General features: G+C 42.4%; 1 protein-coding gene across 17 annotated transcripts in view; it reads right to left on the reverse strand.

The window, feature by feature from the left end:
• The window catches only part of ARVCF (ARVCF delta catenin family member), a 247,318-nt gene that overhangs the window by 46,684 nt on the left and 174,120 nt on the right, over positions 1-26,514 (reverse strand). For 16 of the 17 annotated variants that reach the window (XM_064392940.1, XM_064392945.1, XM_064392943.1 and 13 more), the window contains 5 exons: positions 24,301-24,800; positions 17,329-17,512; positions 4,292-4,409; positions 2,864-3,035; positions 593-610 (listed from right to left, as the gene is read on the reverse strand). In XM_064392940.1, the coding sequence (XP_064249010.1) occupies positions 593-610; positions 2,864-3,035; positions 4,292-4,409; positions 17,329-17,512; positions 24,301-24,800 (992 nt within the window). The remainder of the gene's footprint in view (positions 1-592; positions 611-2,863; positions 3,036-4,291; positions 4,410-17,328; positions 17,513-24,300; positions 24,801-26,514) is intronic. The other variant, XM_064392947.1, reaches the window with a different exon arrangement.

The raw sequence follows: 26,514 nt of genomic DNA on the forward strand, positions 1-26,514 counted from the left end.
ACAGCCTATGAACTTCCCAGCTGAGGGAAGCTTTAGCCTCAGACTTGTGCCTTGCAGGTGCAATTTTACTTGCTGGGATGAGAAACTGAAGCCTATCCCCTGAGACAGGTACTGGGGGGCTTCCTCCAGCTCCTGTGTGTGCCAGTAACAGAGCTGCAGCAGCCCAGGCACGTGCCCCAGCAGAAGAAGCACCAAGCACCCCTGAGAGCACACCCAAGCTGCTGCAGCTCACAGCTCCTTCCACCCCCCAGAGCAGCCCAGCAGAGCCTTCCCTCTGACAGGGCTGGGGACAGGGACACAGCCACCCCTGGTGCTCCTGCTCTCCTGGGCTCAGCAGGCCGGCTGCACAGCAATTCCCTACTGCACTTACACCAAGAATGAATAAATCCCTGTGCTTTCCATTTGTGGTATGGAAACACCAAACTGCAAAAGCTCCCTCAGAGGATTTTTCTGCTGAAATGAACAGGAGGATGCACTGGGGGAGCAGGAGAAGGTGGATGAAGAAGACCTTGATCTCAGCTCTTAGCCTTGCATGGGAAAGCCAAACAAAGCATGTTATGGTGATGAGGAAAAGAAAGTATTGCAGACTCACCTTGATTGAACCACTCCTCTAATTACCAGAAAAGCAGCAAAAGGAAAACAAAAATTTACAGGATGAAGAAAATACAAAGGAACAGTCACAAAGAGGCAGAATTTCAAAGAACAGGTTCCAAACCTGAGTATTACAAGACTACAGAAGTTTCATCAATTAAAAAACCAAACCAAGGTATTTTGCCTTCTCCCTTTTGTTACTCCTAAAAACCCCCAATCTTTCTTTGCACAGCTTTTTTTTTTCCCCTTTTCTTTCTCTTTTTATTAAATGAAAAGGTGCTCACAAAATTGAGGGGACAGAAGGATGACTAGCCCTTTGCAGAGGTGTTTGAAATGCTGTGATCAATGACCATGAAATAAAATAAACATGGAAACATTGCAAGATTAAGTGAACAAGAAAGGACAGAACAGATCGATTTTGAAGTTCTAGACTGAGAAAATTAAGGCAGGTTCAGACCAGTACCCACATAAATTTAACAGTGAGACAAGGGAGCTTCTCTTTATGATTTTAAAAGCACATTTATGAATGGATTTTAACTTTTATTTTTTAAGCACAACAGTTGTCTGTAGACCCTCTATTCTTTTGATCTACATCCTATGAGCTGTGAGCTCAGCATTAAAAAAACAGTTGATTTCCCTCTGGGGAACAGCACACTTTCAAAAGAGCACTGCAAAAAGGTGGAAAAACCCATTAAAATATATTGTCATTTCCTGCCAAACACAGAGCCAAACCCAAGCTGCCACTGAGTGCCTGCACTGCTTACTGCAATCCACAGGCTCATCTCCAGCATCAGATGATTCTGAGACCAGTTTGCCCAGAAAGACTTGACCTGGTGCTTCAGCTGATGAACAGAAAGTACCCAGGAGAGGAATCTCCAGGTGGGCCCAGGCAGACACCTGGCGTGGGACACACACCTGGGAGAGCCCCTGTCACCACCATGGTGGGGAGGATGGGTCTCCCTCAGCACAACACCCTCCCACCACAGGCAGAGCTTTTAGGGCTGAAAGGGATTCCATTGACTGTGCTGCTCTCAAGCAAAGCACAGCATGGACTGCAAGTGGCAGGGAGCAGGCTGGAGTCAGCACACATGCAAGCTTTCCAAAGGGGCTCAGGCTGCAGGTTCAGTCCCTGTGAGAACAGGCTGGCCAGGCAGGCAGAATTACTTCTTTAGTTTCCCCCCGAGTCTTTAGAAGATTCCCATCAATTTTTTATTTTAAACAGTCTAAATGTAGTTGATGACAGACTAGTCTGCAAAAGCAAGTTCACACTGTGATGACTTCCCTAACACATATGAAAACACATAATATTTTAATAACTTGTGCAGGTCAGATCAAAGAGTAATGTGCAGCACTCAGTCCACCAAGTTCAAACAACTCCCTATCAGCTCTTTAGGGGCAAAACCCTTCCTGGTACCTGGCTATAAATAACAAGCCAGGATGTGTGTACACATGAATGAGGAGAATGAAGCCTAGACAGAAAATGGAATTAATTATCTCTGAATTAATCTAGAATAGTAATTTCTCTAAGAAAGGAAACAGAATTCAGTCTAGAATAGTAATTTCTCTAAAACAACAAAGAAAACGGATATAATTTGAGTGTCTCCTTGTAAAGGAAACATTGAAGGGGGGTTACTGAGACTATTAATCCTCTCATAATGAAACTCATTTGCAACACTCATGCCCCAGAGGAGAGAACAGGTCTAAAAGTGACTGACAATTAAAAGCTACAAAATCGTGTTTGCAATTTAAATTACTGAAATAGTGACTGAATTGGGAGGTTTTGGTTGAGTGGGAGGGGAGGCTTTTCATTTGTTTTCAAGTATGAGTCTGGAGGCATGGAAGATGTACAGGCAGGAGTGCCATGCAGGGGGCGGATGGATGGATGGATCCATGCTGGCTTGGCTTCCCAAGAAGGGCACACATGCCACAGAGCCCAGCAAGGGGACTGAGCAGAGATGTGACAGATGCAAGAACACAGCAATGCAGAGCAGAGGCAGAGCACATCCACCTTTTTCCAACAGCAGAATGTCATCTGTCAGCATGCAGCATTCCTGTTTAAAGCCAAACAAAATTACAGCAATCATGGAAAAAAAGAGTCGCAAACATCCAATAGTGATGCAACACAGGAGATAAACATGTGCCAGGACACTGCAAGCACTCCACAAACTGCATCATCCTAAAGGAACACAATGAATGTGTTTGCAAGAGCAGGACTGCACAGCAACATTACCCCCAAATCCATTTCTAGTTCTTGTCTTTTTGCAACACATACCTTTAGCTTTTTTTCCACCAAAACAACCAGCATCATCTTTCTTCTTCTTCTGGGAGCCTCCTGTGCCTGTAGTCTGACCAGCATCTAGTTCTTGGTACTTATCAGCTCCAGGGACCTCTTTGTGGACATGATAGGAAAGGTTCCGCATGATGCACACACAGTTCTCCACAGACTGTTACAAAGAAATTTATGTTATATGAGGTACTGCACCCTCTTACCTGCAAACCACTATATTATACAGAGGAGGGCTTGGGGAAATTGAAAAAAGAAGGCTACCTGTCCCAGGAAAACCATGTAGCTCCAAAGGAAGATTTAGTCAAGGCCCTTAATCTAAAGTTCATTCTTCTTCTAAACCCCATTTTATTTTTCCAAAAGTGAAGCGCTTTATAAATAGTATCCATTCAAAATGAAAACTCTCTAATCAAAAATACCACTTGATCTTAACATAAAGAATACAATTCACCAAAAGATCAAACACACAGCAGAAAATGATCATATAAGGATCTTATTTTAATCCAAGTCTCTCTCTCGTTCTTCCAACATTTACAATCTCCAAGGGGCCCATTTTATTAAATTTTCTCTGGGTCAAAACCTAGGCCTTGTGAGGATTTCAATGGAACACACGTTGTCCTGTAGTAATAGCTAATCCACAGCACATCGGGTTCTGACAAGAGCAGTGCTCTGTAGGTTGCAATGGAAACCACCAGGTGGTTACAAAATCCACTTCCAAAATTACCTGATTAAGTAACAGGGCTTTGTAACCCCCTTGTTCAGGCCATCACATGGTGAGACACAGAATGAAATAACGATGCTTTACAAGTCTTCTGGTGTTATAAAGAAATAGCATGCTCTTTTTTAAACAGGTTAAAGTTATGATATTCCTCATGCATATAAATACACTTTCAAGTGCCACGGGATGAGATGATGATAAAAACAGATTAATAAAATCTGCACCAAAAAAACCCCAAAACACTGTGAAAGTGCTGCAGGTCTGAAGACATTCCTTAATGTCTAAGCACTTCAGTCTTCAGAGATGGTGCTGAATAAATTCTTTAAAATGGGAATTAACTCCTTTGCTGCTTTGTGCAAATGGGACTCAATTCTGATTTGGAGACTGCACTTATAAATGCCAATTAAGCAATGCAGAACAATACCAGTAATGTCACTGACAATAAAGCACGAGTCTCCTCGCCCCTCTCAGCAACCAGCCTTTGCTCCCCTCATCAGCCATAGAGGGGAACACAGCAGCATCCTGCTGATACCCCATCAGCTCTACCACTGATACCAGACATGGGAGGAGGACAATTACTCTACTTTCTGAGCAAGCATAATCCTCTTCTGACACCAGCAAACAGAAGTTGGATCCCAGTGCAACACTTCAGCATAAATCGATGCAAACATCCACCATGTTTTAATACTCAAATTCACCTTATTGTCCGTGTCCTTCTTGCCAACTGCAGACTGCAGAGCGTGAAGGAGGGCATCCACCAGGCCATCACACTCCCGCAGCCTTCTGCGTGCTTCTGCTCCATCTGAGCTTACATTCCTGACAGGAGACAGGTGAAAGAAAATTTAGCCCCATAACCTTCAGTATAAAGGTAAAGGTGCATTGGTTTATACTACAATTATTAAGAACTCATCACCTTGGATGATAAATTAGGAAGCCAAGTAGATTGACAAACCTACTAAATCTCAGTAAAGTATGGGCAATGCACATCTGCAACCTTCTGAGCCTGAACAAAAAGGGGAACACAATCCCAGAGGTGCCTACAAACACATTCTCTGCTTTGCTCGTGAGCCCAGGGACTCATCTTAAACCAGGCTGGTGTGTGCAGAACAAAGAGTATGCAAACCAAAAATTTAATTTGAAAACCAGCAGTTCCAAACTAAAAGATACTTTCACTACCTTAGGAAAAACATGATAAATCACAAGATTGCTCAGCAGCATCAAGGCCACAGAAACTGAAAAAGCTGTGTGCAGCAGATTGATTACAAAGTCTGGGTCAGTCACCTTTAGTAAGGAAAGGACAACAGTTTACACGGCTTTGAATTTCTCAAAACTGCACAAGAGACTGGCACAGGTAGAAGAAGCAAGACAGTGGAAAGCTATTTGGAGTTGTTACACTTATCAATGACTGCAGAACCTGTCAGAGGGGACCTCTGAACTTGGCCTTACTCATCCAGAGAGCACAAACTGATACCCCAGCCCTGCATAAGCATCAATCTGCCATTACCCAAAAAATAAATAAAATTCAAGTGAATTTTCCAAATGCTGCCTTCCCCCATGCCCCCCCTTTTCTTTAGGGGGAAAATGAAGTGACAAAATTATTCTTAATCGTGCTCACTGACCAAACCTGTATGGAAGCTCTTCCCAAAGCTGAAGCACAATAATTTCAACAATAACACAGACAACCTTTCAACTTTCAGGTCCTTGAATCCCACAAAGCCATGTAAGGTTACCTCTCAAAAGCTCAGGACACCATCATTACCTTCTGTTATCAGAATCCTGCAGTCAGTTTTTGCTTTTAACTAGAGGGACTGCCAATCTCCAAGTAATTAACAAATCAATCATGGTCCCCTCCTGTGTCCTGGTCATCTGGGTAGGCTGCTGTATTAATTGGATAGGTAAGAAAACCCACATTTTCTCAGAGACCTCTCAAAGTCTGAAGGCACTTAATTGTGAGCTGGTTGCTGTAACAGCACATTAACTTTCAATTAAGAACAGAAATGAAATGCACAGATAAACAAATTCTTTTCTCAAATCCTAACACAGCTTCACCTCTAGCAATGGATGATAGAAGGCAGGTAAAGTGGGTATTAAAACGATTCCACAGGATAGATGGAAGAGAATTCTACATGCTGTTTTCTCATCTCCAGTTGTACTAATCCTTTTGTATCAAAAACACAAATGTGAATTTTAATGCTACGTCTTTATGAAACTCAAATTAGAATTCAAATTTTCTGAGATACCTTTCAGGAGTTACAACAATAAATGATAGCAGCTCCACCTTCAAGCACATCTATTAATGTGGAACACTGCTTGTTAAGCTTCAGGGTGACAGAAATGCACTATAAATGGTCTTATCTGGAGCTGTGTATCACATTTTTTATTCCCTCATTAAGTCTCACAGTGTTAGAATTCTCGTGCAGCACTGCCAGTCTAAAAGCAGAACAGCTCAACCTTCTCACTTTCCTTGCCCTATGGCCCATTCAGGAGAGATTTTGCTCTGGTTCATTTGTGCTATCACATTTGCACCACATTTGTTTTACACTTTGGTTATCAACAGCATCACAGTATTGTGTATCCTGCTTTCTTACTTCTTGATCTGTTCTGGGGCTAATATCAAGGTAGACATTGATAACATTATGACTGAAAAACATAATACTGTATCAGTAAGAGTGTGGCCTGCTGATACCCCTGTCTCTTCAACTACAGAAAAATTTACTGGAAATTAATGCCTCGAGAAAAAATTACCACATACATCACACATAAATAAGCATGAAAACTCTGCAGGATCAAGTTAATAGCTAATTAATGCTATGACTAAGTTATCCAGACATCAAACTTTGCAGTTTTAATGTTTTAACCAGCACATCACAAAATGTATCCTTACAAGCATCTCATGCAGGAACACCTGCTCTATAAATACACAGCTCTGGATTTTGTTAGTCCTCCCTCCTTGGGTACTGAGCTTCCTGCAGTCTTTGGGATTTATCTGCCATGGAAGAACAAACCCCATTCCTTGTCTGTAACTGCACCCCAGCCTATGGGAGAGCTCAGCTCCCACTCCTGTCCCAGCAGTCCAGGCAGACCTCAGACAGACAAAGCCCAGGGAGATCAGCACCTGCATCACGAGACTGCCCTTCCTGCTGCTCCAACACTGCAAAAGGCAGTGAACATCTCCCAAACCCCATGGAAATATTTGCATTTCAGACCCATGCCAGACACCTCTAAGCTCTAAACTAAGGTAGGCCCCATGAAAACAATGACAGTGTGCTTTGACTAAGTTCTCATCTGACCATCCCATGAGAAGTGCTGCCAGGTTTGGTTTCCATGATCCAAAAATGCCTTCACAAGTCCATGCAACCCAGGAAAATGTCAGGCTGCATTTCTGCCATGGCCTTAAGACTCTACCATCCACCTCCTTGAAAAGCATTACCTGGTAGTCATTGGTCAAATTCATCTTGGGTCTTCAGGAGGGGCTGGAGCATGAAAACACAAGGGATGACATGGAGAGAAGAGCTACGGCTGGCACTGGTCATGAAAAAGGACAGATACTGCCATGGAATAATCAACCTGATAGCACACTCCACTGACAGGAGTCAGGAAAAATCTCTTTCCATTTCACATCTGCACTGGGATTGTATTCCATCTTGTATCTGTTAAACGTGATGCAATGAAAGATGTAACCAAAGCATTGTCCAAAGGAAGCCTTCAAAGCAAGGTTTCTGAACACCCTTCTTCCAAGAGTGATGGAAATCAACAAACATGACTGATTCCAGCAGTCAACAGAGGATTTGCAGTCCCTTTGCACAGGGCAACACTCCACAGAAGGAATGCAGAGCCTCACCCAGGCCAGAAACTCATGCAATGGAGATATGTAACATATGGCATCCAGACTTGGAGAAAATAGAGAGCTTTGCTTTTCATTTAACTTTTCTACACATGACACAAGTACTGCTATGCACCAGCAGTAATTCTTCAGGGGATGGATTGTTTCACACAAGACACCAAAGAGAAAGGCAGCTGAGACCCCAGCTGAGGTGCTGCTAACTCTGTTACTCAGGAGACAGGCTGCCATGCAAGACCTGGAACGGCCAGAAGATATTGCAATTAAACAAATGATCTCACTGACTTTCTTGCTGGGGCAAATTAATATCAAGAACCTCAGTAGATGTAAGTCAAAGCTACTTACTGAAGTTTGAACAGCTCTGCAGGGCTTTTGAGGCACTGCTGACAGGCAAATATCCTGTTACAATAAAGCTGACTGCCTATTGAGAAGGGTGGGAATGATGAGGGGGAACTACACAAACTATTTTTACACAAACCAGTGACAAATGAGACCTGCCATTCATCCCCAGTGTTCTGCACACTTGTCCTGTCTCTGGGAGGTCTCTGCTGCTTTCCCTGACTTGCCTGCTTTTCAATACTTTACCAAGACTCTATTAAATGACAAATGTATTTTAAAAACAGAAGTGTCTTTCTTATGTCACAATGCAAAGGGTAATAGGAGCCTTCAGTGTGCTTCCTGTAACAGTCTGAAGAACAATTCTAGAAACAAAATACAGAATTACTGCCCATGTGACTCCAGGTACATAGGAAAGAAACCATGATGACTGATTTTACAGTAAAGCAGAAATCTCATTCCAGAGATTTTACATCTCCAGCCTTTAAACAGAAAAAGCAACCTGGATTCTTCCTCAAATTCTTGGAGTCCAGACTGTGGCCAGGACTAATGAAAGAGAATTTGTAAGGATGTTGCAAATATATGCTTTCCCTGGGAAAAAAAAAAAAAAAACAAACCAAAAAACCAAGAAAACCAAAACAACAAAACAAAGAACCACTAAGTAAATGTTAAATAAAAGTAAATACCTAGGAGCACAGAAACTCATCAGGCTTGGAATGCAGTCTGTTGCTATTAAAGACTTCAGAGAATGGGGGCGAGTGTGCTGAGAAATCTGTTCACGCCTTAGATAAGGTTATCATTACCACCAAAGAGTTGTCTTAATAATATGCAATTCTGAATGCTACATTTACATCTGCAGAAGGGAACTGGCATTCATCACCCTTAGGTGAGGTGAGCTGTTACTACTGTCTGTGCCACACACCAGAATTATCTTCAAGAGAAAAGACTTTAAAGTAATTAAGTACAGGGTACTTAATTTGCACTCTTTCAATGCAATCATGTGGCAGTGCCCCCTCTGTGCTCTCCCTAACAATCTGACAGAGTGGAGATGTGGAGAGCTGCTGGACTGTTTTCTTTTTAATGATGAAGAGAAACTTGAAAAAAAGGCAGACACCTTCAGCTCTGAAAATTAAAACTACTACTTCCAGGACTGTTTTGTCTGTCACTTGCCTGGAGAGCACCATCAGATGCTATCCCACAGTGCTGCAGATGAAGCCAAGGCTGGAGTGTTACTGAACACTTCCCCTCCTGCTTCACTTCAGCAGGTGTAAAAAGCACTTTGTTTAGAGATCTAGCTGGGAATGAAGACAACAGCTTGGAGACTTTGCTTTTTCTACAAATAGGAAGTTGAACTGGAAATTTTTAAGACATCCTCCTAGTAACACTTCCACCTTTCCCTGGAAGAATCACAGCTGAGAGCTGAAGCCAAGACAGTGGAGAGCTTTTTCCACCCCCCTGCCAGACTCCGACCAGCACCATCACTGAGGCTTTGCTGTCCAGACACTGTTTGCATACTTCAGCTGATAAAAGACAGCTTCTCACAAGTCTAGTTTAAAATATATTAGTTGTTCTGTCCACCTACTCTGGCAGGCAGAACCCTTGCTATACAAGCACCCTTCCACACCCACAAACTGCTTCACAATAAAGAAATTTTTATTTGGATGCCAGCCAAAGGAGATGGATCAATAAGAGTTGTAGTAAATGAACTCTATTTCCAAGTGTATTTCTATGCCTGCTATGTCTCAAAGGAGGAATATACAACATTTAAAAATCATTCCATCATTTCATGCAGAAATTGAATGGATTCCATACTTCAGTTCACATCAAGTACCAGAAAGTTTAATTGGTATTAAAATTCATTGTTCTGAAAACAAGAGAGAAAAAGAAAGAAGCTGCCTGTGACACAAAGATAGCCTGATCCAGGCAGCTCTGGTCAGAGGGCCCTGTACAGCACAATGCAGTTTGCCAGCAGAGAGCTCCATCAGAAATCAAGCAGAGAATATGGTAAAGAAAGCAGAAAGAAGCCAAAGTCTAAATGAAATGCACACAGAGCCAGAGGAGCTCTACTGATGCTGATTTATGGGAGCAGCTGGGTAGTAGTTGGTCAGACCTGGGATCTCACTGGATACTGCTGCTCCACTCCAGCATTCACTGACCAGTTACACCCAGGAGAGAAGCAGCAGAGCAGCCCCAGGTTCTCTGCATGCAAACCCTTCCACCTATTTAAATAAAATGGTTGGTTTTGTTTAGCTGACCAAATGCTTGAGAGGACACAGCAAAAGCCACCCCTGAAAAAGGGTTTCACAAGCTCAGTCTGTGCTCCAGCAGCAATGGCAGAGAGCAAGAAATCTACAGGGCACCTGTCACACTTCATATCTGTGTGTGCACTGCCTGTCTGAAACAGGCTGGGGCTCAAGGGTATGGTTTAACAAAGGATGGACTCGACATCTATCTCTTATCTGTGGCATTCTATACCCAAAGCACCTTGTAATGCCTTTTCTGTAAAATGCTGACTGGTTACTTCCTGCATGACCTACTTGGAGGGCCTCAGCTTGCTCTCCTGTAATGCAAAACGATGCAGAAACCCACTGCACGAGAATTCCATGATGCCCAGCAGCTACTTAGCTTCCAAGTTATTCCAGTCTCTTCCTGGAGGAAAGGCCAAGGGACTCTGGCTTGCTTTACCACACATGCTTGCTGCCATGACAAAGAATCTCAAAAATACAGAAAGGACGTGGCACTAATGTAACAAAGCATCAGGGCTCACAAGCCTTCCAAAGCAGACTACATGCATTAGAATGACTGCAGGAGCTTTGCTGCAGTGCTGCTCTTCACCCCACCACAACAACAGACATTTTTGCAGATTCCCTTTCCCGACAGCCAAGGTAGGAGGGACCTAGGTTCATTCCTAAGTAATGACAAAAGGCAGTAAGCAAGTGCACAACTTTAAATTTATACCTCAAGATATGATTGTAAAGCATTAAGATTGCATGTAACTAGGTTATGTCTCTGCTGCTAAAATCTATGCATAATTTATTTATATTACAAGCTAAACATCAGGAACTGTCAGGAGGAACCCTAACAGCTCCTTACTAGCACGAATTAAACGCTCTGCTCATCATATAAGCCCCAGGACAGCCATATGCTGTGATCCTGCACAGTATCAGTAAGCTAATTAAGAAACTGCCTTTGCTCACTCCTCTCTTTTGTGTGGGTTTTTAATTTGAGTTGATTTTTTCCAGTCTGGGTTGGGCAGATAAGCGTCTCCCTTTCCGTGCTACTTGCTACCTCTAAAGTGAAGATTCACAGGCAAATTTTCGTTCCCTTTTTATCTCTTTCTGGAACTATTCCTTCTCTCAAAGTTCACTTCAAAAGCACCTGCTGCACACCAAAAGACTGACAGTATCATTAGCTCCAGTACCTGGAGCATCAATCTCCCACAGGCTGCACACTGAACATGAGCACAGCAGCCTCAGCATCTGCCCTCAGCTGCCCTGGGTGGGACAGCAAAGCATCAACCTTTGGGAGGAGTCCTCTCCAGATGATCTTGGTTAATAACTGCCTTGCAAAGCACAGGAAAGGACTACTACAGCTAGGATAGGAGAACACACAGAGTAAGAGGGAATGTCAAACAAATGACTTAGTCAAACAACCTTTTTTAGAGTTGGGGAGAAGTGTAGCTGCTGAGGAGGGCTCTGTACTAATGCAAATTTGCTGCTGATAGAAAAGACAGAAATGTGAGTTCAGGTGCCAGCCTTTAGTTTCTGCCTTCTGTGTTGTGCCATGCTTCAGTGAGCAGAGCTCCCCTGACACCAGGGGCAGCTCGTGTGGCAGCACCACAGCAGCCACCCGAGCCTCAGCTCTGCGCCCTGCTCTGCACTGGGCAGCACTTCCAGGTCACAGAGCTGCACTTCAGCGCCTTCTTACCTCAGCCACATGAAGGCTGCCTCCAGTGTATGAGTGCACACAGGACAAGTATTAGGTGACTGTCACCACATACTATTATCATGCCTGCAGGATCTAAAGATGAATAGAGCTTGAAAGTAATGCATTTTGAAAGCTCTAATTCCCAGGCACTCTTCTTCAGAGAAAAGCCACACATTAATCATTAATAAGAAAGGAGAGCATAAGAACCTGGTTTTGACGACCTTACTTTTTTTTGTTCCTCAAATTCAGCACATAGAGATGGGAAGAAAAAAAAAAGGCACACCAACATCACTGATACACTCAGTACAAGTGTTTTCAGGGGCAAAGAGAGAGACCTTTTCTGTCCAAACAAGGACATGTTGCTTGACAAGCCTTCTTTTCCTCCACATGCCTCACAGACACTCCTGCTGCAAACAGTGCGTGCAGGCTGTGTCTGGGCACACACATGTGCTCCTGAGATACAAAGACACCAGGACTCACTCGCAGAGCTACCTGTGACTGAAACACTGCAAGTGATATCTGCAGGACAGGATGTACAGGCACCGACCACAACGCTCTGTCCTCCTCAGAAAAAGGCTCAGACTATTTCCATACAAAAAGGATTTGACACATCCCAAGTATTATTGATTTACCATCAAGCTCCTGCAGCCACCTTTCCTCTGAAGCACCTAAGAGGGGCCTGCAGATATTTTTACATCATTTCTCAGCCTGGTGGAGCATACTTCTGGCTCTGAATTCCCCGAGTCCTTACACCATGTCTTTGAGCATCGAATCTCATATTTACCAAACCTCTCAGCTGTTGATTCCACGGGACCAAACCCTTAATTTACACCTACAGGAGTTGCTTATTCCCAGTTATGCCTATGCCTGTAGGATGAATCATTACAAAATCCTTGAACTACTGATATTTACAGCAACTTCAGGGGAAGGCACATACCAAGGGACTAGTCCCACAGTAAAGACAGAAGATTGAAGATCAGTGAAGTCCAGATCCCCTAAGGCACTTAGCAGCCTAAACCTCACCAAAGCCAGAAGGAGACAGGGCTATTAAAAATTAGACCACAAAAAGGTTTATACCATTAATCTTGCCTGTAATTATGTCAGTGCAGTAGCACACCAGCAAATAAATCCACACTTCTCACGTCTCCTGGTACAGCTGGATGTAGGATGTCCCTTCCCTTCTCAGGGGCTGATGTTGGACAAGCTGTTATGTGCAATCTCCAGCTGAAGAATGTGTGTTTTTAGGGAAAGTCAGGTGGGTGCAGTTTGTTTGTGTTCATACACCTCGGCCAGGGCTCTGAACCCTGAGGATATTTGTGAATGCGAATTTCTGTGTACTTGGAGAACTGACAAGAAATGCTGCAACTACAGATGGTACCCCTGGAAAAAGGAGCACTTTGCATCTGTTTGCTATGCAAATTAATTCATTTAACATTTGTTGACAGCAGGTCAGTTTAGCACAGGAATCAGGCTAGAAAGTTGGCAATTTAGAAATGAAGTTCTACTCTGTCCTCTTGTAAGTGAAAAAATCCAAGAGAGAATTAAAAGTAATTAGGCAGAAACCAGCAATTAAGCTCAGAATGAATTTAATTTTTAAACCATTAAAATCCTTGCTGCTTCCAGAAGAACTAGGAATCATGGTGGGCATCTCCACAGACAACTAACAAGATGATGTGACTGCAACAGTGCTCTGACCCACAGATGCAGCAATTTCCATGCAAAGCAGGGAAGCACTTTAGGAGAAACCAGAGGAGCCAGGCAAGGTCTCTGGTACTGCCTGGGTGTTCATGAACCACAGATCCATGTTTCCTGCAAGAGCTCAACTCATACTCTTCTCCTGAAGCACCTCAATGTCTGGGTAAAAGCTGTAGGGAGTATCATGAAATGGCCTCATGAAGATGCACCAAATAATTCCATTATTTCACCAGAAGTGCAATTTGAAGACAAATGCTTCTGGATTGCAAATCTCAGTATTGATTAAAGTGTTTAAAGAAAAAGAAAAAAAAAGGCAGTAATTAGAAGATACATTCTCCACATACCTAAAAGAATAAAATACAATGTGAAGACATAAAAACCTGCACTGTAAATGAAATGAAGCAACATCTGTGCATACTTAATGATTCTCCTATGGTAAGCAGAAGTCTTCCTTACTTCTTCCCCAGTCCTACTGCTTACTAACCAAAAATCCACTTTGTCTTTTACTGTTCCTTTCCAGATTTTTACCACACATGTTTCTTTTATCAGCTTCAACAGAATACAGTAATACTCATTTTATAAAATGACACCCAGGGCAGCATCCCTCACAAGGCTAGGGACCATTTGCAGCAGTAAAGTGATTATGGATATTGCAGATCTATTCATCATATTGTGTCTACCCTTGGAAACACAGTAAAGTAAGAGGAGGCATCTTTTTCCTGATCTCAGGATGAGAATGAAGACAAAATTACCATCACCTGCACTACTTTCTGAAAACTTCAGTGTCAAGATTATAAAGAGCATCCAATAAATTTTATTATCAGATCATCATGGATGTGCTGCTAAGTTTTCAAAGGAGAATACAGGATTCCCCCAAACATTTCTTTGAACAGAGTTTTTGGCAAGTCAAGAGCAGAGCGAGATGGGACACAGAACCCATCAGCCGTGTTCCAGATGATACCAGGATTCAAAATATCCCTACAATGGGCACAGTCACAGGAGAGAGCCTGACTTCAGAAAGAGCCCTATAAATAAACAACAGTCAATACAGACCTTCACCAGTGGCCTTTTCCTCCTTGGATTCCCACTGACTCTGTGTGTGTGTAGTCAGCTACAGCAGCCTGCAGTGGACACCACTGAGTGTCCCAGGCAGTGCCAGAATGAAATAACATGGTAAAACAGCTTTCTTGAATGGCTTTTCTGATGATAAACTGTGAGCAGCTTCTCTGATTTCCAGCTTGCAAATAACCAGCTCCAATGTTTTTCAGTATCAGACACAGATAAAGAGCAGGTCCACTGCTGGGTGCAAGTAAACCAAAATCAGTATTCAGCATCACAGTGGGAGTTTTGTTACTCCAGCAAGGGAGTAAATCAGGGCTACAGAAAGCCAGAAAGCCACCTCAGCTCCAGCCAAGGGCAGAGTGCATGGACCGTGGCTGTTATCTTGTAAGTTAATCCCCAGCCCTGGTGCAGGTACTGATCTTTGCTCAGGTATTGCCCCAATCACTGAGCCTGCAGCTGAAGCATCCTTCCATCCCACACCACACCACACACCCCACCCCTGCTGTTAATGCAGCTCTTAATCCACCCTGAGGCACTGGGCCAAGGTGGCTACGTAGCTCACCCTGACCTAGTCAGACCTGCACAGACACCAGCACCTGAACCCCCAAAGTGAGGAGGGAGAGACACAAGTTTCACAGGGGAAAGTGGGTAAGACTGGAAACGAAAGTGGGATGGACCAGGAACTGAAGAGGTAAAGCTAAATAATTGTAGTGTGGGTTTTTTTAATTACTTGTTTTTAATTATTTTCAAATGAGTGTTTCCATGGCTCCTCATTATCAAAGGAGAAACCTAGATTAAGAACAAAGTAAAGATGAGTAAGCAGTGTTAAAAAAAAAAAAAGGCAAGTAATAATTAACCAGCAGTTCATGCTGTGAATCACTGAGTTTGGAACAAACTCACCCACATCTGTTGATAAACTTCATTAACTGAAAAAATGATACTGAAACGAATGCCATGCTGCATGCACAGTGCCTTGTTCTCTTAGACACCTAAACTGCAATGACACCTGAAACCTCAGAAGCTCAGAGATTGTTCCAGTTATTTTGGGAGACAACACAGCTCACACCTGAGGCTCACTTCCAAAGAGGACAAAGGGAGGCTGGCACACAATCAAGAGGCCTAACCTCCCAATTAAATATCAAACTGGTGAACAGTTTGCAGTCTGCAATAAGCTCCATTCGTGGAAAATTGAATTTCTAGGACCAGCTACTGAGTCAGTGAGAGAAGTGTAGGCAAAGGGGTTTTTAAAGACTGATGTCTGTCAGACAGATGGCTGCAACAATTTATTCTCTGTTGGTGTTAACTATCACATCTTGCTGCTGCTTTTAAAGATGAGCTGCACAGGATTTCAACACACAACACAAAATCATTTCCAACAGTTTTAATGTTAATTACTTTTGATGTGTCCATTTAGACCCCTAGATCTGGAAGTGCTCTACAAACAGTGTGTGTAATATCCCTGACAGGGGAACAGGAAGCACAATCCAAGGCAGCTCAGACCCACCTGCTCCTGCACCTTCTGGCTCCTGCACTCACTCCCCTCACTGCACAAAGTGGGCAGACAGCAGGGCAGTTCTCCCAGCTCCTGTGCAAGAGGCTGCTGTCTCCATGGCTCAGCACAGACATGGACAGATTACCTTTCCCTGCTCTCACATCCCCATCTACCTTAGGCAGCCTCAAGTCAAGCATGAGATCACCTTGCCCCACATCTGATGGAAGCTTCAAATTTTCCACAAGGAAGCACCAAGTCCCTCCTGACTATGACAGCAGAGACCAGAGACTGAAAGACATTTCCCTGTTCAACAGCAGAAACAGCTACCATTCACTGGGTGTCAGCCTGATGCAATTCAGGTTCTATCAGAACCACTTTGAAATACCAGAAGTTTAAATTCTTTTAACATCTCAGTACTATGTTTCACACCCTTCTTCACAGGCTTTAAGAATACAATGTCCAAAAAGGGCACAAGCTTTGGAGTTTCCTGTAAAACCAGTGCCTTACTTTAAAATTTAAAAAAACAAAAAAACCTGCAAAAGTCCAAACCCAACTGATCAACAAACCCAAGAGATACCCTGGAGTACAGAAGTTTGAGTGGATCCACATACTAATAAAATTTTATGATGTGGATTAGGCTAGTCCACTAATGACCAATTTATTGTCTATACTTACTGGAGAATCTCATATTCATTGAGCTAATCCTTTTATTCCCTCACCATGACTAATTTCCTCTTGCAGAACACCCTTAGAAATGAGACACTAGTAAGTAAAAACCTATGATGTCTGGAGTCTGCTTAAAGGACCTCAGATTCCAGTGGGACTGCAAATAATTTCAGTAATGGGCCCTTCCACAACACTTTTCATTACTTTCTTCATTTGTGAAGTTACCTGGGGGAATAGCTATTACAATTTAGATACCACAAGCCCAAGAAACAGAAATTAACAAACTTCTGAAGATGCATTAATCAGTAGAAATCTGACAGGAATACATTTAAGAGCAAGAGAAGGTATAATGCCAAATCTTTTAGTTTTATTCAAATGAATTCACTTCTTCACAAAGCTGAAGAATCTAAACTGAGCGTAACTATTTTTTCTGAAAAGAAAAGCAAAATGAGACCCACTCAGTTTAGGGAACATTGATTCTTCAGGTTTCTCAGACTGCATCAGGACTCCTCCTGACTCCAGCTTTTAGCATGAACTGTCCTGCTCTCAAGGTTCTTCCAGAATTGCAAACACAGTATGAAACCAGAAAAGGTTCCTTTTAGAAACCTTTAGAAAGGAATTTTAGAAAAACCACTTTGAATCCTAAACAGTCAGTGGCTCAAACTCTTCACTAAAACCCCAAGAAAGGACGGGGAATCAACGCGGCCGCGCCTTACCGCAGGCAGCCAGAGGTGTTCTTGAAGACCGTCGTCCACTCGGCGTCGCGCGGCTTCGAGTCCTCGTTGGGCTCGCTCTCCCAGCCCGAGTGGGGGATGATCACCTCGTTGGTCAGCGTCTGCAGACCGTGGTTGATGATGACCATCTTCAGGGGCTCGTAGGAGGATAAATTCCACAGGGTGCCTGCAGGGGATTATGGAACAGCCAGAGTGTAACAACTATATTAAATCTAGAATCACAGGATTCACAGGGAAGTGCTTGAAGGTTAAATCATAAAACTAAACAAGAAGGCGAAGCAACTTGATGAGATGCCAGACCAGAACCAGCTTAGGGAAAATCCCACAGCTTCTTCAACAGAGCACGAAAGCGCTTTTATCAAGACATGGATATTTTTGAACTCTTCAAACCCTACACAGAGTACATAAAAGTGATGTACTATGGGAGATTAATAGGATTTTTCTGCTGTATACAAATTGTGTTACACTTTCAAGTCTAACTATGCCTCAAAAAGTAAAAATTCATCCCATGAAGCAAAGTATATTGAGCAAATCCTAGGAGAGATGAATTTCTGGAGGATCACTGATCTTATGCTTATCTTCTTCACAACATAATATTTCATTCAAGTCTCCTCTCTATTATTTATTTTCACATTTTCCTGTCACAAGCAATATCTGTGTTCAAATCTCCTGGTGCCACAAGCATATGATTTCTTGAAGAAGCCAGAAACCAAAACTCCACTGTCTTTTCATTTTTACCTCTATTATGAGCCAAAGCAGACAGAAGTCAAACATCAAAACTGAGTAACAGAACAACAACTTCATAGCTGCAAAATACCCCGTGTTAGATAAGTGATACAGCCTCCCAGCAGACCTGTATCAGTGTCCTGACAGTTATTACTCATCAGAGTAGGACTAAAACAGAACGCTCACTTCAGAGAGAATTTCTGCATAGACCCAGCCTGGTACCATCTGAGAAATGTCAGCAACAACACTTGGAGGGAGCCAGACACACGCTTTTGGTCTCCAAGGAAAAGTGTGAGTTCTAGCAAAATTTTCAGACAGCCCAAACAGAAAACCCAGATTCCCCAAAACACACAAGGAATCTTTCCTATACAGATCGAATATCAGCCTGAGGCTCCCTGTGTTACTATGGACTTGTGCAGATAACAGTGCAAACTGTAAATCTCCACCTGATTGTATATACACCTAAAAACCACAACAGAACAACACAAGTGCAACCTTCTGTTTCAGCCCCTTTCAATCTTTCCTGGAGCAGTGATGTAATCTATTTCTTCTAGAGAGGAACTACAAAGGCAAATTTTACTGCTTAAGAAGAACAAGGCAGATAGATAAGTAAAAGTCAAGAATACTTACAAAATTTCCAAGACCTCTAATATTACAGGATTGTATGAAAGTTTTCCAGTACTGAAACCTTTTCCTTGTTTTAAGACTTAGAGATTTGTATCTAGACTTCAATACCTCCAACCACAACATGCAAAATAAAATCACCACCTCCAAACTCTTCCTATATCCTCATTCACCAGAGGTTATTTCAAGAGACGAAATGCAACTGTGGATTGAAGAGTTCCAACTGGACTGCAGCACCAACCTGCCCATCCACCACCAGCTTTAATGCTGTAACCCCACCCTGACCAAGAGAACCCCCTGCCCCTAAGGAAGCAGCTCTTCCACATACAAAGATTTTTTATCAAGGGGCTCGCTGAAACTTAGGCAATGAACTATTTAGAGCAAACACAATTCGACTGTAAATCTCAGTGAGTGACTACCAGACAAAGGGAACTGGAGTTACACAGAACCTTTCCTGCACCCTCTTTGATGAAAACTCCCCCAGCATTTCACAAGCTTTCAATTTCTCATTTGCCTCCCATGTCCACAATCTTTCATACAAAACAATAAACTGAAGAAGAGGAAGAATAAAAGTTAGCATTACTATTAAAAAAATTAGTGCAAACACTTCAAATTATTCAAAAGGTCAAAGCACTTAAATTTATAATATTCTCCTTGATGGTGCATAAGGAAATGCAAAAGAATCCCTTTGCTGAACAGCATTTGGCAAGGAAAAATGCCCAGCCCTTAAAAGAAATGCAGCACAAGGTAAACAGAGGTGAGGGACTCCTGGGGTTCCAAAGAAAGAAAAAAACTTCAGGTTGAACACTGACTTCATAGGGAAAATATTTCACAGGAAAGGATATAGAAAATAAGCACACTGACAGTACATTTTTCTTATTCAAAATTATGAAACAAAGAGCCCTAAATCCCAGCATCCTTTCTGTGCTAGAGGAAAGTCACTGATAGTGACAGCCTTTAGGTTAAGGGAACAAATTCAGATCCAAATGTAGCATTCAGCAGCACAAAAAAAATCGGAGGGAAAAAAATTGCTGTAAATTTGACATCCATCTTTAAATATTACTGTTACTCTTAGCATAACACACCAATGCTTCAAAAAGCTGGAAACACTGTTTTTAAAACTCTAATAAATTCAAATAAACAGCACTCAGGAGAAATCATGTCACTAACACAGCAGCACAAGGTGAATGAAGTTATCTAAAGTTTCCATGCACTTTCGTGACAAGCCTTGGCCTTTCTGACCACAGACTGCATGAGTTTTAGGACTAGAGAAAGATGAAGTACTGCTCTTCAGAACATGAACATGATGACTAGCAATCTGTATTTTATTCATAAATACTATGAGTAATGTACTTATGTACTTCTAGCTTCAACCATCAACCTTGATTTTTCACCATATTAAGCAAGGAAAAGAACTACAAGCTTTTATTTAAAAAAAAAAATCCAATATCACCAAGAAACTAGAAGCAGTTTAATTCCTTTTCTGTGGTCCATACGAGACAGTTTATCACTTGGAAAAATAAGCAGTCTGTAATATATTCCCTGAGGAATTCTTGTTGCATGCTGGTCTGGGGGGCATTTGTTTGACAGACTTGTTTGGATCAAAGTCCTGAAGACTGGAGCTGTGCTCCTTTCAGTAGTGGTCAAGTTGAGCACCTCGATGTGAGCCAGTGTGTGACAGAACACAGCATGGACAAGGACCTTCCTCTGAGAAGCCCTGAGTAGAAAATGGAAGGAGAAAGCTCATCTGAGATGAGCAAGCTGAAGAGAGCAGGGTACTTCTCCAAAGAGGAGTCCAGGGCTGAGCAGCTGGCAGGACCTCAGCACACATCAGAGCTGGCACTTCTGAGCCAGCTGATTTATCTGCAAGTTGCTATTTGAGCATTAGATCAAAATATTTCATCTGCAGAGCATTTTGAAGGTCAATCATTTTTCAATTATAACCAATTTGAAGAATCACGTCCTGCACCACTTAAAATCAGTGCAATGTCATTAAACAACAAAATTACTCCAACGTTTTCACAAAGAACAAAATTATTCATTAAAGCTACCAATTTCTGATTGCTTTTCAAAGAATGTAATAAAATTTTGGTCTTGCATATCTGATAGGAACATTTCCTCCACAAAAACCTTATCACTCAAGATAAAACTTTTGTTGCTTTCCCAATCAGAACAGATTTAATTCCTTATCAGCTTAATCCTCATTTCTCTCTTTTTCTCAAGAAAATGATCCACTGAGAGTACAGCAGTACAGCTACAAGCCTAGCAAGAAATGAAGGAAGAATTTTATGGAGTATTTCTCAACACAGCTCTACTCATGACTTACTTATGGACACTCCAACACTTAAGCTTTTGGCAGTGCAGTAGCTAGGAAACATTTTGTACCTCCACATTTCAAAAAGAAAGTGAGATCTGTGGTATTTTATGAATGTATCTTTGAGTTTAGAAGGCAGTTTTTGCACACTTCACACATCTCTGACCTTGAGGGACATCATGTTTAGTGCCATTTGCAGGCATGTCAAGAACACCTGGTAAAACAGTGACAGCACTAACCCAAAGAAGTTTTTCAAATTCTGCTAAAACCAGTGATAACTGTAAGAAAAAAAATCTACACACTGGCTTAATATGGCAGCAGTGGTATATCAGTACACTCTGCCTGCTTCCAGAATTTATTGTCAAAACAGTTGTCTACCTTGTGTTCTGCAAACGTGCATCCTGGGAAGTGCTCAAGGGAACACACTCCCAGCACAGCCAGACTCCCTCAGCACTGATGCCACACCTGATTCCTCCCTGGATGCTGCATCCACCCTTGGGTGTTTTCAGCTCATTGGTGTGGCTTTTCCCCCACTCCAGTAACACAGTGACCAGACCCAGCTGTGGCTGCTGCAGACCAAGCAAAGGAGAAGGCATGGAGCTGTCAAGGGCTGACTCTCACACTAGATGGGAACGATGGTCTCTTTTGCCAAAAAGCCCTGCCTCAAACAGGGTGTCCTACTGTGTGACCTGGGCACCTCCTGTCCTGCAGGCAGGCAGTGCTCCACAGCCAGAAAAACAACACTTCAAGCCCAGCACTGCTCTTGAATTCAGACAACTGAATTATTTAAACTTCTTTAAATGATCTGAATCTCTTTGGAAAGTAGGACTATTTTATTATTTGTCCTTAGCTGGATGACCAGCTGGTGATTACTACTGAGCTTTTGGAAAAGCAGCCAGTATTGAGTTAAAGAAAGATGAAACTGTAGAAAAATCAATATGTCATACCAAACTTGAATTTTGAGCCTGTTAAAAGAAATAAACACAAATGCTGTATGCTGTTGTATTTTTTTTTTCTTTTTCCTAATGCACTGCTGATGAAGTCCCCAGACATTTCACTCCAGATAAACTGAAAAACTTTCATGGCAAAGGCAGGCTTTGGTTTATCTCTAGGGAAAAGCACCCAGATAGGAAGTCACAATTGCTACCAGGAGAACATTGGAATTGTGATCTGAATTTCTGAGGCTGCAGAATACAGTCCTTTTGTAGCAGCCCTGCCTGAATACTCCCTCTGCACTTCAAGATGGCTCTTGTTTCTCTCTGCTGACTTTTAGAGCTCATTTTACAAATGGACAATTCCACATTATCAGCCAGAGCTTTGAACACACAGTGCAAGTACAGCAGCACCAGCCACACAGGCATTGCTGGAATATTCTTCTTTTCTGTGCTGATGCTTGAATGTCTCACACCGGATCTGGTGCTATCATTTTAGAAGGGGAATGAAATTATTCCTGGTTAGGTGGAGATTAAATGCACATCATCTGTTACTGGACATCTGTTTAGGTTAATGCCCTTAGTATTCCTGGTGTTTTTGAAAGGGAAATAAAGAGCTCTAAGTAACAAAAGCCAAGGTGGAATAAAAATACTACATTTAATTGGCAAAAACTACTGCCAAATAAAATGCATTTGAACTCTAAAGCTAATTAAGCAACGGGAAACCAAAGCAATCGCCATTTACAGTGAAAAGAAAAAACATCCAGTTTGCTTTTGCATCTTAGAAGTGACTGATTACCACCTAGCACTATAATGATATTCCTTCAGAGTAAATTATAGACTGGCTTCTCCTTTCTTGAATCTAAGGAAATAAATTTATTGCTTCTCAGCACTCCAGAAATGAGTGTTGATTAAACTAGAACAGCAGATAAACAGATACTCTTTATTTTAAAAAAAAAAGGTCTGCCATCACATTAAATGAGTGCAACAAATGGAATATAAATACCACCTGCAGAGTTTCCATGTTGAGGCAGAGCACAGACAGCTCTCAAAGCACATCCAGCACATGCGACTCAGAGGTTCTCTGACAAAACAGACAGCTCTCCTTTGCCAGCTCACTGGAAAAAGGCTGGAAAAATACCCCTGCTAGTTTCAACACTGTATATTTAGACCTAGTTTGCTAAATAGCCTGTAATGGCTGTGGAAGAACAGATGGAACACCCAAGGCCCCTGTTCATCTCAGAGAATTATGATTACCAGTAAAAACTTAGAGTTACTATAATTTTTGAGGAAATTACAGAATTATGATGTTTACCTCTAATGGCTTAATCAATGTTTGCAACAGGGTCTACCTGCACAAGCCAACATTGATAAGGCAGCTGAACAGTTTCAGCCCTGGACCCATTTCCAACCCCAAAAAGCTTTCAGGAAAAATTCTGTTCTGGCACAGAAATTCATCAGAACTGCTCTGGTCTCCATCCAAACATCCCCTGCGGCTTCTGAGAAGAGAAAGGGAAATCCATTTCACTCCTCATGATTTATGGGAGACTGAAGAACAATATCTTTCTCCTTACTTTAAGAGCTGACATACTTTTCCACCCTTTCCCACTTAATGGCTGAACTTTGAAACTTGGCATATACTTTATTGCTCTTCTTGGATGATGCCCAAGACTAAGTTCAAATAAAAACAGGTTAAATAATGGAGCTGTAAGTGTTTGAAAACTCCCTGCGAAGTAACCTGAAATGTAATTCTCCCTTTTCCAACCTTTGCAATAAGCAAATCCATGTCCAGAGCAGACCCAATGCTCCCTAAAATCTGAGTTTTCCAGCCCAGAAGTGCTTCAACTTCATAAACAGCCTCAAGAGTCCTCAGCACCAGGCTGGAAGTGTTCCCGAGGAGACTGACTGTTCTCTAAATATGAGGGAGTGGGGACATGGCAGCAGGATTGTTTTATAAGAGATTAACAAGGAAAGATTTAGCTCAGCGTATCTTACCTCATGATTACAACACGCTGAGGGCACGTGCACGACAAATTACCTGTCAGTGGAGCTGCTGTAACTCATTTCAGCTTCAGTACCCCAAGCACGTGCAACTGCATGCTACACCCAAGGAGCAGCATCCATCCCTCAGCATCCAGGGAATCCCAAGTGCACCACACACACACAGAGGGATGATCTCGATCCCCTCCTGATGGGCACGTGTCAGACTCTCACCACACAAACGTGGAGCAGCTACACAACAGCTGCAGCCAGTGCTCTAAATTCTCCTTCAGTGCTGTAATCTCCAGAAATTCTTGTTCCTAGAGCTGAAAGAACTGTTCTAAAGACTAATCCATTAACGAAATCACAGACACTGACCTGTAATTAGCTCTCTGACTTCCATGTCGTTTGTTTTTCGCAGCAGCCTGATCAATGCGGGGATCCCATCACAGTTCTTTATAGCCACTTTGTTTTCATTATCCTTCCCATAGGAGATGTTTCTGAGAGCCCCGCAGGCCTTACGATGCACCTCAGGCTTCGGGTGATCCAGCAGGCCCACCAGGATGGGGATGCCCTTGAGGTGCCTCACGTCCTTTTTGATTTTGTCGTTCTCGTAGCACAGGTGCTGCAGGTAGGCCGCGGCGTTGGACTTGACGGGGTCGATGGGGTGGCTGAGCATGGCGATGACCTCGGGCAGGTCGGGGTCCCTCCAGCGCGGGTCCTTGCGGATGCTGTCGATGGACGGCGAGCGCTTCCCCAGCCGGTCAATGCTGGCCATGCTGCCGCGCTCCGGCTGCGCCAGCGGCGCCGCGTAGCCGCCGTGCAGGTACGGGATCCTCTCCTCGACCATCTCCGTCTCGATGGGGTCATCGTAGCCCCTGGGAGAAGCAACGGTGCCAAGATAAAGAAAGGGAAAAAAAAAGCAAAAAAAAAAGCACATTTAAACACTTTGTAACTGAATCAATATGGAGATTTCAGCCCCAAGCAAGCATTTTAATATCACAAACATCACTGGGGCAGCACATTTACAGTTTCCAATAGTTTATTTGGAGTAACTTGAAAATTAACCATAGCTGAGTTCTCAGCAGTGATGGGACTCCAGCACAGTGTTTGTTTGGCTAGCAATGAAATGATGACAGGAACTGCAAGCCATCAAACAGATTGCTTTCATTTTGGTCACTTAGCAAAGCAATTACAACAGAGCTGGATTACATTTAGTAGGAAACACTGATCTTCATTAATGCTGCTACTTCTGCAACAAACCAAAACTCTAATTAAAGGCATTCAAGGCCTGGGCAGGGACCACAGATATATTTCCCTGAGTCTGACAAGTTCCACTACATTTCCATGTTGATGCTCAGACAAGCATACTCTAAACACTACTCTTAATCGATATTGCCATAAACCACCCTCTTATAGATGTATTTTTTCAAACCAGCAGCAGCGTTTTGCTTTACAGTTTTTTCCTGGACAGGTCTGCTACTGTCTCAGTACTGCAGTTAGCTCAGTCAAGCAAGTGGCTCTAATTGCTACAAAATGTTTCTTAAAATCTTTCATCTAAAGCACTGAGTGATGTTATTGAACCATTTCTACTGTCATGCTGAAGTATAGCCTATTAGAAGTCAGAAGAAAACGGAACTTGCTGTCATCCCAAAGGGACTGATAATTAAACTGGGCTCTGGGGAGAAAAGCAACCGGAGGTGGAGACTGAACTTAGCCTTGTACAATTAACGCTTTTAATGTTAAAAGTGCCTCTCCTGACTTTACGTTGCTTTAATTGCTGTTCTAAACCATAAACTGAATGAAAGGATAAAAATGGGCAAGTATCCAAAATTCAGAATGAATCTGAAGAAATCCTTTTATTGATGCAGTTATTTGTATATGTATAATTCAGCAGTTGCTCTACACAGTAATTTACACTCTCTGGACAGTCATGTTTTCTGTTACAGAACAAAGATGTTTCCATCACTCCAAGCAGAAAGCAACAACACTGAAACAATTTACTTCTGTGAATACGCACAGGGCAGAAGGAATAACAAAACCCCTTAGCTACTCCTCAAAATTCTGTTTTTACAAATGCAAATTTGTGATAACCAGCATTAAAACTACAACAAATTCTCATTTCTCAAACCCATCCTCATGTTAAATTCTTTTTCACTTCATAAAAGCAGCAGAAGATTAATTTTAATAATTGCACAGCTGTTCCTTGCTTGACTTGGTAACTTGCAATTCAGAACATCTCAGTCCTGTGAGCTGCCCACGAGGTAACTGTGCACCACCTCAATTACACCTGCACAATTTTCTCTCTCCGCCTCATCCGTGCAAGTACACAAAGATAATTACTGTCTTGGGATGCAGTTTGTTTGCTTTATCTCCACAAAGCCTTCCAAACAGAACCACACAGATGGGCCTGTCTTCCTCATGTTGTATCCTCTTCCCTTTGCCACATAAAGCTCCTTGGTTTCACTACATTTGTCAAAAGAAAACTTCAGAGTTAGAACTTCAAATTGCAACACTGTCATGACAGAAGCGTACCACGTAAGTCTTGTACTAACAGCACTAATTTTAATTGTCAATCACTACTTATTAAAT

Source organism: Passer domesticus, chromosome 17 (genome assembly GCF_036417665.1).
Source record: "Passer domesticus isolate bPasDom1 chromosome 17, bPasDom1.hap1, whole genome shotgun sequence".
NCBI lineage: Eukaryota > Metazoa > Chordata > Aves > Passeriformes > Passeridae > Passer > Passer domesticus.